This window comes from Quercus robur, chromosome 4, assembly GCF_932294415.1.
Source record: "Quercus robur chromosome 4, dhQueRobu3.1, whole genome shotgun sequence".
NCBI classification, from domain to species: Eukaryota; Viridiplantae; Streptophyta; class Magnoliopsida; order Fagales; family Fagaceae; genus Quercus; species Quercus robur.
Genome location: NC_065537.1, coordinates 82,276,028 through 82,292,551, shown reverse-complemented (window position 1 = coordinate 82,292,551; position 16,524 = coordinate 82,276,028). Strand labels below are relative to the sequence as shown.

The 16,524-nt window shown below is 33.3% G+C and overlaps 3 protein-coding genes across 3 annotated transcripts; 2 read left to right on the top strand and 1 right to left on the bottom strand.

Annotated features, from left to right (window-relative positions):
- The first annotated feature begins 908 nt into the window (after positions 1–908).
- LOC126722766 (pectinesterase inhibitor-like) lies at positions 909–1,454 on the top strand. Its single transcript, XM_050425915.1, has one exon. It carries the CDS (start codon positions 909–911, stop codon positions 1,452–1,454), a length of 546 nt encoding a protein of 181 aa, XP_050281872.1.
- Positions 1,455–2,026: 572 nt separating this feature from the next.
- LOC126722765 (pectinesterase/pectinesterase inhibitor PPE8B-like) lies at positions 2,027–3,299 on the bottom strand. Its single transcript, XM_050425913.1, has 2 exons — positions 3,029–3,299; positions 2,027–2,718 (listed from the first exon to the last, which is right to left on the bottom strand). The coding sequence occupies exons 1-2, from the start codon at positions 3,297–3,299 to the stop codon at positions 2,027–2,029; spliced, it is 963 nt and encodes a 320-aa protein (XP_050281870.1).
- A 5,220-nt stretch (positions 3,300–8,519) lies between these two features.
- LOC126723960 (stromal 70 kDa heat shock-related protein, chloroplastic-like) lies at positions 8,520–15,340 on the top strand. Its single transcript, XM_050427990.1, has 8 exons — positions 8,520–9,164; positions 9,880–10,228; positions 12,122–12,201; positions 12,302–12,444; positions 12,531–12,629; positions 12,837–13,026; positions 13,342–13,740; positions 14,618–15,340. Exons 1-8 carry the CDS (start codon positions 8,724–8,726, stop codon positions 15,014–15,016), a joined length of 2,100 nt encoding a protein of 699 aa, XP_050283947.1. The 5' UTR covers positions 8,520–8,723; the 3' UTR covers positions 15,017–15,340.
- Positions 15,341–16,524: the final 1,184 nt, after the last annotated feature.

Sequence of the window (16,524 nt, the reverse complement as noted above, 5' to 3'; positions counted from 1 at the left end):
TTAATTCTAAAATATTTTTAGATATTTGGTATGATGAGTAAACTTTTTCAGACAAACTATCAAAACCGATGAACTAGCCATCAGAGTTGCTAGTATACTATAAAAGGAGGGCAAGTCAGATAGGATATAAAAAAGAAAGATAAATCGTTTCAGAAGGTTTTATTTATAATAAAATGAACCTCATAAGTCACCCTAAAGAAAAAAAAAATCCTGGTATTATGATCCAAAAACAAAAACAACAATAACATCAAAAGCGATGGTATGGTGAAGAGAAAATACTTCTCTTATGTCAACATTACCACACCCTTATGATTTTAACAAGATAATGACATAGCTTATGTGAAGTCGGTTTCAAAAGTCAGCTTGGCGGAATGATATTGAGTCGAGCTGATCACCTCAAAATCGATCCCTTTGTTTAAGCTGCCCTCTTAACTAGGGGTAATTATAGAAACGTTTGGCTAAGAATTCAATAGTCGGAGACATTATAACTTATAGGATTTGTTATGAATGTCACCTATTGAAACGTTTTATCCTTTTTTTCTCTCTCTAAATTGCCCCTCCTTTACCATGGTTGTGTTAATATCTCATACCACCTTTTTTTTGTGTGTATGTTTTTTTATTCAATTTTTTTTTTTTTAAAAGAAAGGAAAAAGAATTACCCCTCCTTTTATGGTACAATGCAATTGACACTTTTTTTCTGGCACCAATTGACGCTAATTATGTGCCTAAAATAAATGGTTTCTCTTCCTAACAGACCTAATCAAGCTAAATACACCTCCTTAGTAAGCATACCCTCAGATTTCTTGTCATAATTGTCCCATTTTGAAAGAATAACAACTCCTACATAAGCTTCCCTCGAAACCCTATACATCAAACCCAAAAATTGTTGATAGTAAAGTATGAAAGAAATGGCCCCATCCATTTGTGCCTCCTTATTGCTCTCTCTTATGCTAGCAATCCTATTGATTTGCCCAACAAGTGCACGGCTAAGTGTGAAGGCTGATGAAGGTGTGCTTCATGATATTTGCTCTCCCCATAGAGATCCTCCCTTTTGCTTGAAAGCCCTAAAATCCGATCCTCAAACAATCACAATCGACCTTGTTGGCCTTACCAATATTTCAATCCACTTAGCAGATGTTGTTGCTAATAAAACCTTTGCCTTCATTGGCTTACTCGTCAACAAAACCTCGGACCCCAAGTTAAAACCACAGTATGAATTCTGCCACCAATTCTATGAATCTCTTGTTGGCGATATAGAATATGCAAAGGATGCATGGAAAGGTGGTGACTACTTTACTGTAGTTGTTGCAGCTGATAGTTGCCTCACTTCAACTGGTGACTGTAGAGACGAAATAACAACTAATGCATCCCCCCTCCTACGAGAAAATAAAGAAGTGTCTTATTATTGTGAGACATTTTTGCTTGTTTCAAAACGCCTATCAGGTCTTAGCTAAATCATCATGTGCATGTGGCCATGGCAAAATAAAACATTTGATATTATCGATCACATTCTGATAAAAGGTAAAAATTTTGTCTTGTTTTCTTTCTCTTTATTTTATTTACTTATTTATTTTGTTGCTGAATTAGAAAGGAGGTTTCTGGTGGTAGTAAGGGTAATTCCACGAGTATTTGATTCACATTTATAGTTTTTAATAGATATTATAGGATTTGAAGCGTGTTTGCTCTATAATGACTGTTTTTTATCATTAATTTTTAGGATTTAATTCAAAATCTTTTATTTAACAAAAAAAAAAAAAAAATCACTAATTGATTTAATTAGAATTTGATTTGAGTAGTCTTTTGAGTGAATGTATACTCACGGTTAAATTGTTACCCCCATATGGTTGTCATTGCTACATTGCCTAACCAAAAGCAACCAGAAAGCATTAAAACTTCAAACACATTATGATATATATATGAACAAAAGCATTAAAGCTACGAATACTATTACTATCATTTGGATTGCATATTAAAGTTCTAAACATGTTTTATTTATTATTATCATAGTTTTTGGTAATACATTTGTTTAGCCTACTAATCCTCCATCGAACGGTATACCAGTGGAAGGCAACCATGCGTTGCCAAGGAGAAACTGATCAACTGTGTAATTTTGAGCTTGAGTTGAATCTAAAATATGAACACCTGGCCACTTGACCCGCTTGTCTGTGTTTGCACCTGGCCCGGTATTGTTGTACTCTCCATAAAACAAAGTGGATTCAAAGGCTGGATTCCACCTTAGCCACCCTTCTGGCCTTACGATGTTGCTCATGTATGATTGCAAAAATACAGTTCTTGAATATGTCTTCCAAGGTCGACCAAGGTATGTAGGAGTTGGGTTGTTTAAGGAAATTAAATCTGAATCCCCGTTTATAGTGCACATATGGAAAGAAAAGCCGCCTGTGGCATTTACTTGTTCTCGGCCTTGAGCTGTGATAGTGTTGGATTGTCCTGGCGAAGCTTGTCTTGGAAGAATATCACATTTTTGAAAGACTGCGGTTGCATCACCAAAGATGAAATCGACAGTGCCCTTTATTTGGCATTCTCTATAGAATTGGCGATTTTTGTGTGCATATAATGAATCTTGGTAACCACTTATACCACAACGATAGAAGACTGAATAGTCAGAGTCTGATCGAAGTGCCACAGCTTGGCCTCCTTCTGGCCCTGCAGTGTTCTCAAATGTCATGTTCACTGCTATGAAGTTTTTACCATCAACACCTGCACAACAGAATATACAATATGAAAATCTTAGAATAAACAATGTTTTGTAATATTGTATATATAAACCTTTAGTATCTTCTCTTAGTCCTTGCATAAGCTTAGTTTTTAGCACTAATGGTGCTTGGCCAAATTAGTTTTACCTTGTATAGAAATCGATTTGATGCACAAAATACATAAACATATTTATATTTTCAAAACAAGAAGTTAATTGTTCCTATATATATATTTATACACATTTTATTTTGGATTTAGGATTAATCTTGCATTGAGAGAATATAATTATAAACATATTGATATTTTTAATTACCGAATGTGGCTGATCCATATGTTCTCCAGCCAGTGGTGTTGCTTCGATTTCCTGAAATTATAGTCTGGTCGATACCATCCCCAACCATCATCATATTCCATTTGTCACTTGGAATAGACACGTATTCCCTATAGGTACCTTTCTTGATATAAATCACAAAACGTTCTGAGCTTTTAGATGGCGCAACTTTTACTGCATCCATGATTGTCTTGTAATCACCAGACCCATTAGAAGCCACTGTAATGTTGACCGAAATCTCACTTGCTTCCATGGGTTTCCAGTCAAGTGAAGTAAACCAAGATTGAAAACCATCATCGACTGTCTCATTAGGTAATTGTTGCACAGAATCCAACTGATTGCTAACCAATGTGGTTACTTTCTCTAAGCTCATTGCTATGCTTTCTTTCAAGATGATACTCATGTTAGTGCCAACAAGTTCATCATTGCATGTGGCAATATTTGTGATGGCCGCACTCAACCATGTTTGGAGATCAAACTTTAGATTACTGGTGCCAAAATCTGTAATTGTTATGGAACTTTACATGTTAGTATATCTTTTCTTGTAAAACAAAAACAGAAACAAAAACTCATGTCAATGAAAATTTTCTAATTGAGCAGTGCCGTCATCTATTAATTAAAAGTGTAGTTTTGGTCATTTGCAGTTTGATTCATTTTAATAGCTTTATCATGGTTTTCAAATTATTAAAAAAAAAAAAACAAAAACAAAAAAACTCCCCCATTATTGAACAATTAAGAATTTTCAAACACTGAAAATATAGAATTGCTAAAGATCAACTATAAATAAAATAAACTACCAAGTAAAATCCATGGTGTACCCTTGTTAAAATAACATTATTCAAATAACGATTTATCATCTTATGTAATTGTAAGAAAATGGTGTGAACAATTCTAGAAAACAACGTCAGTTTTTTTTTTTTTTTTTTTGACAGCACAAAATCAATTTTAAGGCTTGTGGTTTTGAGTCTATACATGTGGTGAGACATAAGAGGGACCATGATAAACATGAATGCTCCTTTATTTTGTATGAACGATCTATAAAAGAACATTACGGTGGCCATCTGGATGACCCGTGAGGATCAGAGATTCAGAGAATATTATAGCCAAAGATTGCAGCGGATACCATACAACAATTTTTGAGACACTATCAGCCATCCAAAAATATACAAAGGATAGTATATATGCATGCTCCTTTAGTTTTCCTTTTACAAAGGATTTTTGTTCCAATGCTAATATTCATCGTTAACATGTCATGGTTTTATGCTGCAAGCTAATAATTATTGCCACATTAACATTAATTTCCTTTTGGCATTATAGATTCCAATACTATTCTCCTTTTATTTTTTTTGCCAACCTTCAAAAAAAAAATTTGTTAGAACACAATTGTTACCAAATAGAAACAGTCCAAGTATATGTTGTCACATTAAGGCTTATAATCTAAATAAACACCAAAGTAAAAATAAATAATTATATATAAAAAAAAAAAAAAAAAAAAAAAAAAAAAAGGAGTAACTAATATACATGCATGCATACGTACCATGTGGATTCTGAAATTTGGTAAGGGACCAATCTAGAACTTCTTGAGTTGAATCCAACAACTTAGCACAATCAGAGAGAATGTTGGAGAGCCGAAAATCTTTGACAAGATTTTGAAAATTTGATATGGTAGAGGTTGTATTTTGAAGAATACTCATAGCTAAGTTCAATGAATCTTTGAAGGTAGGAGAATCAACATCCAACTTAAAACTATTATCATTAGAGCTCTTGCATGGGTTGGAAGAATAAAGGAATATAAGTAAGATGAAGAACAACTTTAAGACAGAATCCATTGATGAAGGTGAATAGAAATAAAAGAGGAAGAAAGTTCTAACAAGGAGGAAGTAGAGAATGTAAGAAGAAAAGAGAAATTAGCCTACATATATAAAGAGGTACGTACATTAGAGGTTAAGATATCATGTAAATTTCATATTTTAGTTTTTATTTCTATCTAAGAGGTGGAATACATTGTGTTATGTCAATGGTTCATCCTATCGATGAGTTTGATTACTAATTTTGTTTACCAATGAGATTATAATTAGGATGAGTTAATTATGGTTTTTTTAATATAATAATAGATTTGTATATAACCTATTTATTAGTAGTAGGATAAACCACTGACATAATAAATAGGTCAAATGCATGCTAGTTCCTATGACTCTACGTGAATTAGCTTGAATGTGACAATTTCAGAACAATATATATCTAATGTGTCAAGGCCACATAAAATCTTAGCTTTCTATTTTTCATAATCGAATAAATCTTTTGAGGAGCAACCTATGATATCATGATTAATTTAGTACAGATATATTGATTAACAAGTAATATTGAGTTGGTCAAAACACGCCAAGATATTTCTCAAAAAAAAAAAAAAAACACGCCAAGATAGATAATATTGTTCACATATTAGCTTGTTCTCTTCAGATGTTTTATTTTTTTATTTTTCCTAATATTTATGAGGACATTCGTGTGTATACGAAGTGTTAGATACTTGGCTTACAAGATTGTTACCATTTACAGTGTTAGGTACAAGTTTTTTAGCATCTAACATGTCATGAAATTTATTTTTTTCCTTTTGCATAGAGAAATTTCACATTATTGTCACTTGCATGTTTTACAAGATGAACATGGCTTGTGCCTAGAGCAAGAATGCATTAGACACAGTGGAATTCAGAGTGTCCATAATTAGACACGTGTTTGAATCCTAATGTGTCCAATATACAGTGATGACTGGACCCAAGCTTAACCCAAAATATTTTCTTTGAACTGTTCTTGTATAAGCATAAAATGTAAATCACTTTGAAAAGAGTGACAATGATGGACAATGTAGACTTTTACTGTTGGAGTGGAGAGGCTTGGGTTACAAGTTACAATCTCTAAAATTATTTCGTTACAGGCCATGACACACTCCCAACAATGAAGCATTAAAATGTTAAACCAGTAAAAATGGTCTTATTATGGTCCTTATCTTCATTTTGAAGTATCATGCAACAAATTTGGACATGGAAAAAATTACTCCTATATGGATGTATTATTGTGTAAATAATTTTCTTGGGAGAATGGAAAATGATTACATAATTAAAAATCCCAAAACAAGATGCGAGTTACCTACTTACACCTAGGCAAAAAGACTATAAAGTTTCACTATTTCTTAGGATTGGCTTTGGGCTTTTCTTGTGCAACTTAGATGGAGGACGAAAGGGCTCCCAAATTGCAAATACCTATTTATTAAGAATTAATTTGATTGAAGCTATATCGTCATTTTTTATTTATTTATTTATTTTTGAGTCATGGGGCTATGTCTTTATTTAAAAACAGATACTGCAATTGTTAAGGGTTAATATCATCTTGGTAATTTTACTGTGCAAAGTTTGAATTAGAATCAATCACATTAATTTTTTTAATTTCCCTTTCACTTTTTGCACATCATCATGCATTCTCAATCTAATGTACCAATTATATTATATTGTACTATTAGTATTAATATATCTCCATTAGAAGGTATGTAAGTGTATCATTTCAGTGGTTCATACTTCATACTCTAATTTTTATTTCTATTTTTTATTTTACATCTTACTTCTTTCAATTTTTCTAGCGTACGATATTTAAGTTGAATGTAACTATTCTTTTGCATATGGGCATAAATTTTCAAGAATTGTTTTTAGTGGAAATTGGAAAATCTTAGCCCAAAGAACATTATTAACTCATATTTCTTGAATAAAAAGGCTTAATTTCTTTCAATTGACTAAGTTGGAGTTTTTATAAGTCAGATTGGATTGGATTTGTAGTATTTTCAAATCAACCCATCCTTTTTGAGCTGAGAAATCTCCAAGCTAATCCAATTCATGTTATCTTTAAAAGTAACCCAACATGTGAGAATTGGGTTAGACCTAATAAAAATAAGGGTAAAATATCATGTTTATCCCTAAATTTTTACAAAAGTTCGTTTTTCATCCTTAAACTTTACAAAATATTATACTTTTCGTTCTTCTGTCAATATCCGTTAGTTTATGTCCTACGTGTGTGCTAACATGATATATGAGTTAAACAAAACCATTTAATTTTAAAAAGTATGGACACTTGGCATGCACTTATTGGCACACGTGGATTACATATTCCATTGAGACAAAAATACCCCCTCACTATCTCAGTGGAGCTTTATGGTAAAAATCAAATATCCAACAAGTATAGCTCTAAACCAAGTTCTTAAAATAAATAAAACAAATTTCTTCTATGACACCGTAGTTACTAAAGCAGTAGCAGAGAAATCAATGGCCATAATCTCCTTCAAGTTCAAGCATCCCTTTAGTTCTCTGTGCGTGTCAGTGAGTATTTGGTTTTTGCTTTTTATTTATTTCAGAAGTTGCGCAATTGTGGTGGATATGGTATTAAGGTAGAACTTTGTGATTTGGGTTTGTGAAATGAATATTGTTCTATACTTCTATTGGTTATTTGGTTGATTTATTGACTATGTGCTTGACGAAATTCCTTTAAAAAAAATAGAATTTTGCCTACCATAAGCAAAGTGGGAAGTGAGGTAAGGCAGATCAATGAGTATGGGTTAGTAAGATGGCAATGTCTGGGTAGGCAATCGCTGCTGCTATGGCGAAGTTCGTATGTATCTGGCCTATCATTGGGAGTGAGGGGTATTTTTGTCTCACTGTAATATTTATATTCCACCTGTGCCAATAATTGCATACCAAGTGTCCATACTTTTTTAAAAATTGAACAGCTTGGTGTAACTCGTATGTTATGTGAGCACATAGGGCATAAATTAATGGATATTAACAGAACGGACAAAAAATATAACGTTTTGCAAAGTTTAAAGATGAAAAACAAACTTTTAAAAATTTATGGACGAAAATCTCTTCAAAAAAAAAAAAAAAAAAAATTATGGACGAAAATGATATTTTACACTAAAAGTAATTAGGTTTTTATTCAACAATAATTCATGTCTTTTAATTAATTAATAATTACAACAATTGAGCCTAATATATTCCAATTTCTTAGAAACTAAGACTAAAAATTACCAAAATAAATTAAACTATTTCACTCTAAAGATTAAACTAAATCCCAAAATCCAAAATAAATCAAACTAATAAATTAAAAAATATATTTTTTAAAACTCTTAATAATATTGATTGGGTTAGATTACTTGGGTTAAAAATATTACTAATCCAAATCCAAGATATTGGGTTGGGCCAAATTAGCCAAGTTTTTGGGTTGAACGAAACCTTAACATTCTCTAGTTCTCTTTTACTACCATCTAATCTAATGACCAAGAAATTTTCTATTTCAATCTTAAAAAAAGAAAAGAAAAAATATTTTCTATTTATATATTTTTTTAATCTTTACTCTTCCCAATCCTTGAACCATGTCACACGTGCGGAACGAGACTACTAGAAATAGTTCAAAGTCCCAAGCTTTCGACTTTCCAGGCGCTTCTTTATTGTTCCTTCCAAAAAATCCAAACCTTCTACACAGTCCCAGCTAGTGACAGAACTATGCAAAACCCAGAGCATTCCAGAAGTGCCCACATGTTTATCTCTCTCTTATTACAAAACCCAAAACACTCTTTGCATTATCACACAAACACAAAAAGTTCAAGTCTTTGCAAATAGCAAACCCAAAAGAAAAAAAAATGGCGACTTTAACACCAACCCATATCCACTTCTATCCTTCGTGTTCCCATAAGCCAAGCAAAAACACTCGGTGTACCATCACCAGCTCAAGAAACTTGTTCTTGGGTCAGAAACCAAAAACGAAATGGAGTAGTTGTAGTAGTAGAAGGAGGAGGAGAAATGGGAACAACAATGTGGTGGTGTGTGAGAAAGTGGTTGGTATTGACTTAGGGACAACTAACAGTGCAGTGGCAGCCATGGAAGGTGGGAAGCCTACGATTGTGACTAATGCTGAGGGGCAGAGAACGACACCATCTGTGGTGGCGTACACTAAGAATGGTGATAAGCTTGTTGGGCAAATTGCTAAGAGACAAGCTGTGGTGAATCCTGCGAACACTTTCTTTTCTGTCAAAAGGTTTATTGGGAGGAAGATGTCTGAAGTAGATGAGGAGGCCAAGCAGGTTGGTAAATTTATCACTTTTCTTATAAATTTTTACTGTAAAGTTAGTATTTTAAGTTGACCATTTGTAAATTGGAGGCAGAATTTGTAGATTAGAGATAGCATTTGTATTTGGATTAGTGTTCACAAGAGCTTATACTGTGAGTTTTAATGATCTTTTAACTATTAGTATGCTATTTGGAGATTGGAACTTAGGATTGCTTTGTTGGATACCATGACATGTTCTGGTATTGTTTGATCAAAACCCAATTTTTAGATTAATCTTGAATGGTTTTTTTTTTTTTTTTGGAATCAAACATATATTATAATAAATGACTGTAAAATATATCATTTAAATACTATTAGATTATAGATAGGATTTGAATTTGGATTAGATGTTACTTGTTATGTAATCATATTAAACTATCACTTAAATGGTAAATTTTGATAATTTTATATTCTTATAACCATTAGTATGCTATCACATGTTCAGATATCATGATAGAAAATGTTTTATAAAATCATTTAATTATTAGTATGTTGGAGATAATTTGAATTTGGATCATCTGATGTCTTATATCATGAGAAACTATTACTTATTTAAAAAGCTTAAATTGTTAATCTTTATAATATTTTAACTAGTAGTTGACTAATTAGAGATAGGAATTTTGGATCAATTGTTTGATACTATGATAAACTAGTGTGTTTTTAATCATTTAACCATTATTCCAATATAGGTGTCATACAAGGTCGTGCGGGACGAAAATGGCAATGTGAAGCTTGAATGTCCGGCCATAGGCAAGCAATTTGCAGCTGAGGAGATTTCTGCACAGGTATTGAGGAAGCTTGTGGAGGATGCATCCAAGTTTCTGAATGATGGGGTGAGTAAAGCAGTAATCACGGTGCCAGCATACTTCAATGATTCGCAGAGGACAGCTACGAAAGATGCAGGTCGCATTGCAGGGTTAGACGTCCTGCGAATAATCAATGAACCTACTGCTGCTTCGCTTGCTTATGGGTTTGAGAAGAAAAACAATGAGACCATCCTGGTTTTTGACCTTGGAGGTGGTACTTTTGACGTTTCAGGTATGCCAATTGCTTTGTTACTCTTCTTATTGGATTTTTCTTTGTTGTTGGTACGTTACATGCACACCCAGTTGAAAAATCTCACCCATAGCCCTTTTTATGAGAGGAGTAAGGCAGAGTTCATTGACCTTTTTCCTTTTCTACGGCTAATCCACCTCATATGTTTGTTTTTACTTATTTTATAGAGAATTATCCTTGTGGATTGTAGTCAGGCTGTTCCATTTGCGTATGTGAAGTAGAATCTTTTGGGTTATCCACCATGTATTAATTCTGGTCATTGCCTCAAATGTCTGTTAAATTGGAGGTTTTCAAGTTCCAAGTCACTCATTCTATGTGTTATAATTCAGTGAGTTTGACGGATATTAATGTTTGAAATTCTTCCCAGCTTGACTATCTGAGTGGTGGGGGTATGCAATAACACAAATGAGATGACTACATGTGTGAGTGATTCCTCCATATTTTGGTGTGGCTTTTATTCTTGTTTCTATTCCTAGCTGTCTTAGGTATTAGATAATATGGATGCTTTTGCTTGACCATAGGTTAAGAATGACAGATTTCCTCTCATTCACTCTCTTTATTTATTTGTTCTTTGGGGGATGATAAGATCTTTATCCCAACTAGAGGAATTCTTCAGGCAGATTACAGAGAACTAGCAGCTTTGCTGCAAACTATTCCATAAAACTTAGGTACAGCTCCTTTGGTGTTGTACGTTGGGTTCTTCAATCTAGTTCAACTTAATGGCTGCATTGACCATTTAGGATTTACAAAAATAGAATGAGCCCCTTGGGACTTATTGTTGATAAAGAGCAACTAGCAGCTTTGCTGTTAGCAAAAGAACAAATTAAAGCTTCCATCATCCTCTACAAATTACACACACACACACACACACACACACACACACACATATTTCTGACACAACCAAATTGCAAAAAAAAAAAAAAAATTTACCACAACCAATCAGAAATAATCAGCGTGCCTCAACTTTTCTCATGAATTGAGTCAGGACTTCTCTCTATAGCATTTTGGGATTTTTGGGCAATGATATGAATATTTTAATTGATTTTGCTATGCCCTTTAATGTAACTTGATTAAGCTATTATTTGAGGAGAATTTCTGAAATGGATTTCTTGTTCAGGAACTTCTTGGTGTCATTGTCTTTAGATAAAAGTTTGGCTGATCTTTACAATGCATAGCTCATTTTTTCTAGTTTGTGGGATTATACCATTGCATGAAATATAGCTCAGGTTCGGATGTTGTTCTTCCAGCTGCAGTTTGGAAGGTCTATTTACAGTGTTGTAAAATGTTTTACCTATATTGCTGCTTTGGCATGTGCTCCCCAACTGTAATTTTAAGTATTATATTCAGGTATTATGTTGGGGGAGATTGCCAAAAAAAGAATTGAGGAAAGTCTTAGCCTCTTAGGAATACATATGAAACAAATTAACAAGCACAAGGTGGTAATGTGGCGATCCTGACATGTGTCAATAAGCATTCAGTGAACATATGGTATTTTGTGATTCCCGAAATTCAATCTTCGAAAAGCAGTTTTATAGATTAAAAGAGTGACCTGGACCTTGTGATTTTGAATCATCTGATCTCTTAAAAGGTTTTTGATTTAACACAACTGTAGTTAGGTAGCATACAATCATTTGAACACTATGCCTTTTCACTACTTTTACCTTTTTCTTACCATTGCTATTGGATCCTAGTCCTTTAATTCAATTAAACAGTATGTATAAGATAGTTTTACTAGAATTATGAAAATATGACTATAGTTTTCTAAAAATAGCACACTAATACTCATCAGATGTGATTTTTCACTAGTTTTCTTTTGGTGCACAAGGAAATTGTTAGTCAGTGATTGTTGTAGTCTGTCATGTTTTAAATCTGCAGTTCTTGAGGTTGGAGATGGAGTATTTGAGGTACTTTCCACATCAGGGGACACTCATCTAGGAGGAGATGATTTTGACAAGGTTTGAACAAGACAAATGAATAGAGATTTTGCTATTCTTTGTTTTCTGGTATGTTAGTTGTTACTAAAATTACATGTCTATATTCTATAATCTTAAACAGAGAATAGTTGATTGGCTTGCCCAAAACTTTAAAAGAGATGAAGGAATAGACCTTCTGAAAGACAAGCAAGCTCTACAGCGTCTCACAGAGACTGCGGAGAAAGCAAAGATGGAGCTGTCATCTCTGACTCAGACCAGTATAAGGTATGTGACAATTTCTATGCCTTCTTTCTAGTAATGGATCTCTCTCTTTGGCACGATCACTGAGGAAAAGCTTTCTGTTTTTACAGTTTACCTTTCATTACCGCCACTGCGGATGGCCCAAAACACATTGACACCACCCTGACAAGGGTCAAATTTGAAGAATTGTGTTCAGATTTGCTAGACAGGTATGTAAGTTGAAAACTGCTACACTGTGGTTGCCTTCCATGCGTGTTCCAAAATGGAATAATTCTCATATGAAATATCAGTGTGTTTGATTTCCATTACTGGAGTTTGCTGCCTTTTGATTTAAAAGGGTATGTTTTTGCCAATATGAATAACTATCTGCCTGCATAAGTTCAGTGGATTACAACTGAAATCTATTTTTTCCTTAGGCTACGAGGGCCAGTTCAAACTGCCTTGAAAGATGCAAATCTTTCCTTCAAAGATTTAGATGAAGTAATCCTTGTTGGTGGTTCTACTCGCATCCCAGCTGTTCAGGAGCTTGTGAGGAAGATGACTGGAAAAGAGCCCAATGTGACTGTAAATCCTGATGAAGTTGTTGCTCTTGGGGCTGCAGTTCAGGTTTGTCCTTATCTTGTTGAGATAAATTACCACTAGGTGGGTTGCAAAATGTAGGATTTTTTTAAAATTTTTTTAATAGGAGGTAGAGCAGTTGAACTCTCTGATATGAAGATAAATTACTTCTTGTTTAAGCTACTAGAATGGTGAATTTAATTATTTAACCATTATTCTAACATGCTCTAAATTTTTTTCTTAGTTTATTTGAAAAATAAATGACTATAACTCTCTATTTCTGATATTATCTGCTGAAATACTTATTGATATTGCGTAAATTGTTGAGGCATCAATATTTATTTCAGTCAACCCTTTTTTCAGGCTGGTGTTTTAGCTGGAGAAGTTAGTGACATTGTGCTCCTGGATGTCACTCCATTGTCTCTAGGACTTGAAACTTTGGGTGGTGTAATGACAAAGATTATTCCAAAGAACACAACTTTGCCGACTTCCAAATCAGAGGTGTTCTCTACTGCGGCAGATGGGCAGACCAGTGTAGAGATTAATGTCTGTCAGGGTGAGAGAGAGTTCGTGAGGGATAACAAATCCCTTGGAAGCTTTCGCTTAGATGGAATCCCACCTGCCCCACGAGGAGTTCCTCAAATTGAGGTGAAATTTGATATTGACGCTAATGGCATCCTTTCTGTCACTGCTATTGACAAGGGAACCGGAAAGAAGCAGGATATAACCATAACTGGTGCTAGCACCTTGCCAAGTGATGAGGTATGTTTCTAAAAACTATTGATATTGCAAGCTTGAGATTGCAAGTTGTAGTTCAAATTAGATTTGTTATTTAAATGAGTTTGAAATCAATGTGTGTGGTTAATTTGTGGGTAAATAGACTAAGCATAACCTATCTTAGCTGACTATAATCAATTAACTACATAAGAAATAACTGAATATACATAACAAAGGCAACTGCAGAACTATGAGAGATTTTGTCACAAAACACCAAGTAAATCAAGAATAATTTGTGTATTATTGCTGTATGCTGCTTGCATATAGTATACTCCTAGAACCATAAAACACAATAGCTAACTAGTTGTTTGATTGCATTTTCATTACAAGGATTCCCTTGAAGTGAGGAATAAATATTTCTTACCATAAGGACCCTTATAACTATTCCTCAACCTTCATAATAGCTCAAAAGAATAAACATCACTAGATTCACTACACACCAAGTAAATCAATAAAAAATTGTGTTAGAGCCATCTGCTGGTTACATATATTGTACTCCTAGAACCATAGCCATTGTTGGCACAAAAATGATTTTTCTTTTCTTCTTGTTTTTATGCTAATTTGTTGATAAATGATGCTAATTGTTTTTATTTCTTGATCTTTAACTTTGGGGTCTTTTTTCCTTATATTTAATTATTTATCCCCTTCAATGATGCTATCATGTTCTCCAAAGAACCTCCTATATCTTTCTTTTCTTTCTGAATCTCAGCATTTCAAGTAGCTATGCTTTTTCACATATTAACCATGATAAAAGGATGTTCTACTACTTGTTATTGTTGAAGCTATTATTACCACATATAAACCTATTCTATTTATGTTACTAAATCCCAACTTTGGATGTACAAAATAAAAATAACTGCAGGTGGATAAGATGGTTAAGGAAGCTGAGAAGTTTGCAAAGGAAGACAAGGAAAAGAGGGATGCCATAGACACAAAGAACCAAGCAGACTCGGTATTGTACCAAACTGAGAAGCAACTTAAAGAGCTGGGAGACAAAGTTCCTGGCCCAGTGAAGGAGAAAGTAGAGGCTAAAGTGAAAGAGCTCAAGGATGCAATCTCTGGTGGATCAACCCAAGCCATTAAAGATGCAATGGCAGCACTAAATCAAGAAGTTATGCAGCTAGGACAGTCAATCTATAGCCAGCCTGGCCAACCGGATGCTGATCCTGCTTCTGCTACTGCACCAGGGTCATCAAGATCAACTGGGAAAACAGCTGATGGTGATGATGTGATCGAAGCAGATTTTACTGACAGCAAGTAGATCACATAACTTGGTGGTGGGCAAAATTTCAACCATGCATACTTGGTTTATTTTCTATGTTAGTTTGTACAGGCTTTGTTGGCTGTGATTTTGTTAGCTATGATGTGCATCATGACTCCAGCCTGCCCAGTACTTCATAGTGATCAATGTGATTTAGACAATGGGTAGTTAGTCAAGGCATAAAACTTGGCAGGTGGTTTAGTCTCTTGCATGGCTAGTTAATATCAAGAGGATTCCTTTTTTTCGAATATCTCAATGTTTGTGTTTGTAAAAATTGTCTACAATGTAAGCATGTTACTACTAGAAAAAAATTTAATTTTCGCACTTCTTTTCCCCCTAAAAAAATCTCTTTGAGAACTTGTAGTATCACCAAGTCGAATAAAATTCCTACAACCCAAGCTGTATATAAACATTTTTTTTTATAATAATTATGAATGGTTTTATGCACTGTCATATAGAGCCCTTTTAGCACTCTTTTTCTATTATTGAAAAAGCTATTTGAGCACTTGATTATTTTTCCAAGCGTATTTAGACAAGGTTAAAACCACATACAAAGAAAGATTTTCCCAATACTGGTTTGGCGGAATTTATTAAATTGTGATACATAAAATAATTCATATGTATTATTTAGGTTTATATCAAACTTGAGTTGCAAGAATTTTTATTCAATCAATCACATGGTTATTTATAAGATTAACTACGTGTATTATTTAATCAAGTCACATAATTCATTAAAAATGTCGTTGACTATAAGTATACGTGGATAGTTTTTTTAACTACTACATACTTGATTGCATAAAAATTTTTACAATTTAATTTTTGTATAAGCTTTTTCTTTATTTAAACAAATCACATAACTCATTAAAAATGTTATGTGATTTAAATTGTATATGAATGGTTTTTTTAATTGTTACGTAATAGGTTGAAATAAAATAACTTTAAACATGTTTGTAGCCAAACTTTTTGCAAACATCATTTTATCAATTATCACGCAATTAATTGTTGAAATTTAAATATGAATTTGAATTAGTAAGACTTGTTTGGTGCAATTCCCAGGGGGCTCAACTCTTGGACTAAATGCGAAATTCATGATATGACTGACCCACTAAATTTCCAGCTAGGGAAAAAAATTCCAAGTAATCCTCGATTCCACTTATTTTCTTTCGGTGCAAAAGGGACCCAAGGCCTTGTGTTTACATTGAAATAAAGTAGGAATACATAAATAATGATTGCTATCTTTTCTTTATGATTTTTTCCACTCTTGCTTTCTCTTTATGTTTTCTAATCTATTACAGCTGGTTTCATTTTTGGATAACACTATATATTTTTTATTATAGATTGATATTGCACCTGTTGCAATTTCTTTCCATAGTTGAAATTGAGAGTTGAAAAAAAAAAAAAATCAATCTTGATACTTGAATAAAAAAGTAAAAAAAAAAAAAAAAAAAAAAAGTAAGAAAGTGAAAGGTGAAATGTTAAAGAGAGAAAATTTTATTTTAAGAGACTTG

Excerpts from the sequence above, each read along its gene's own strand:
- LOC126723960 (XM_050427990.1), top strand. The coding sequence starts at position 8,724 with ATGGCGACTTTAACACCAACCCATATCCACTTCTATCCTTCGTGTTCC. Across the intron at positions 12,445-12,530 it reads CTGACTCAGACCAGTATAAG|TTTACCTTTCATTACCGCCA; the intron begins GTATGTGACAAT and ends CTGTTTTTACAG. Across the intron at positions 13,741-14,617 it reads GCACCTTGCCAAGTGATGAG|GTGGATAAGATGGTTAAGGA; the intron begins GTATGTTTCTAA and ends AAATAACTGCAG.
- LOC126722766 (XM_050425915.1), top strand. The coding sequence starts at position 909 with ATGGCCCCATCCATTTGTGCCTCCTTATTGCTCTCTCTTATGCTAGCA.
- LOC126722765 (XM_050425913.1), bottom strand. The coding sequence starts at position 3,299 with ATGGAAGCAAGTGAGATTTCGGTCAACATTACAGTGGCTTCTAATGGG. Across the intron at positions 2,719-3,028 it reads ATATGGATCAGCCACATTCG|GTGTTGATGGTAAAAACTTC; the intron begins GTAATTAAAAAT and ends TCTGTTGTGCAG.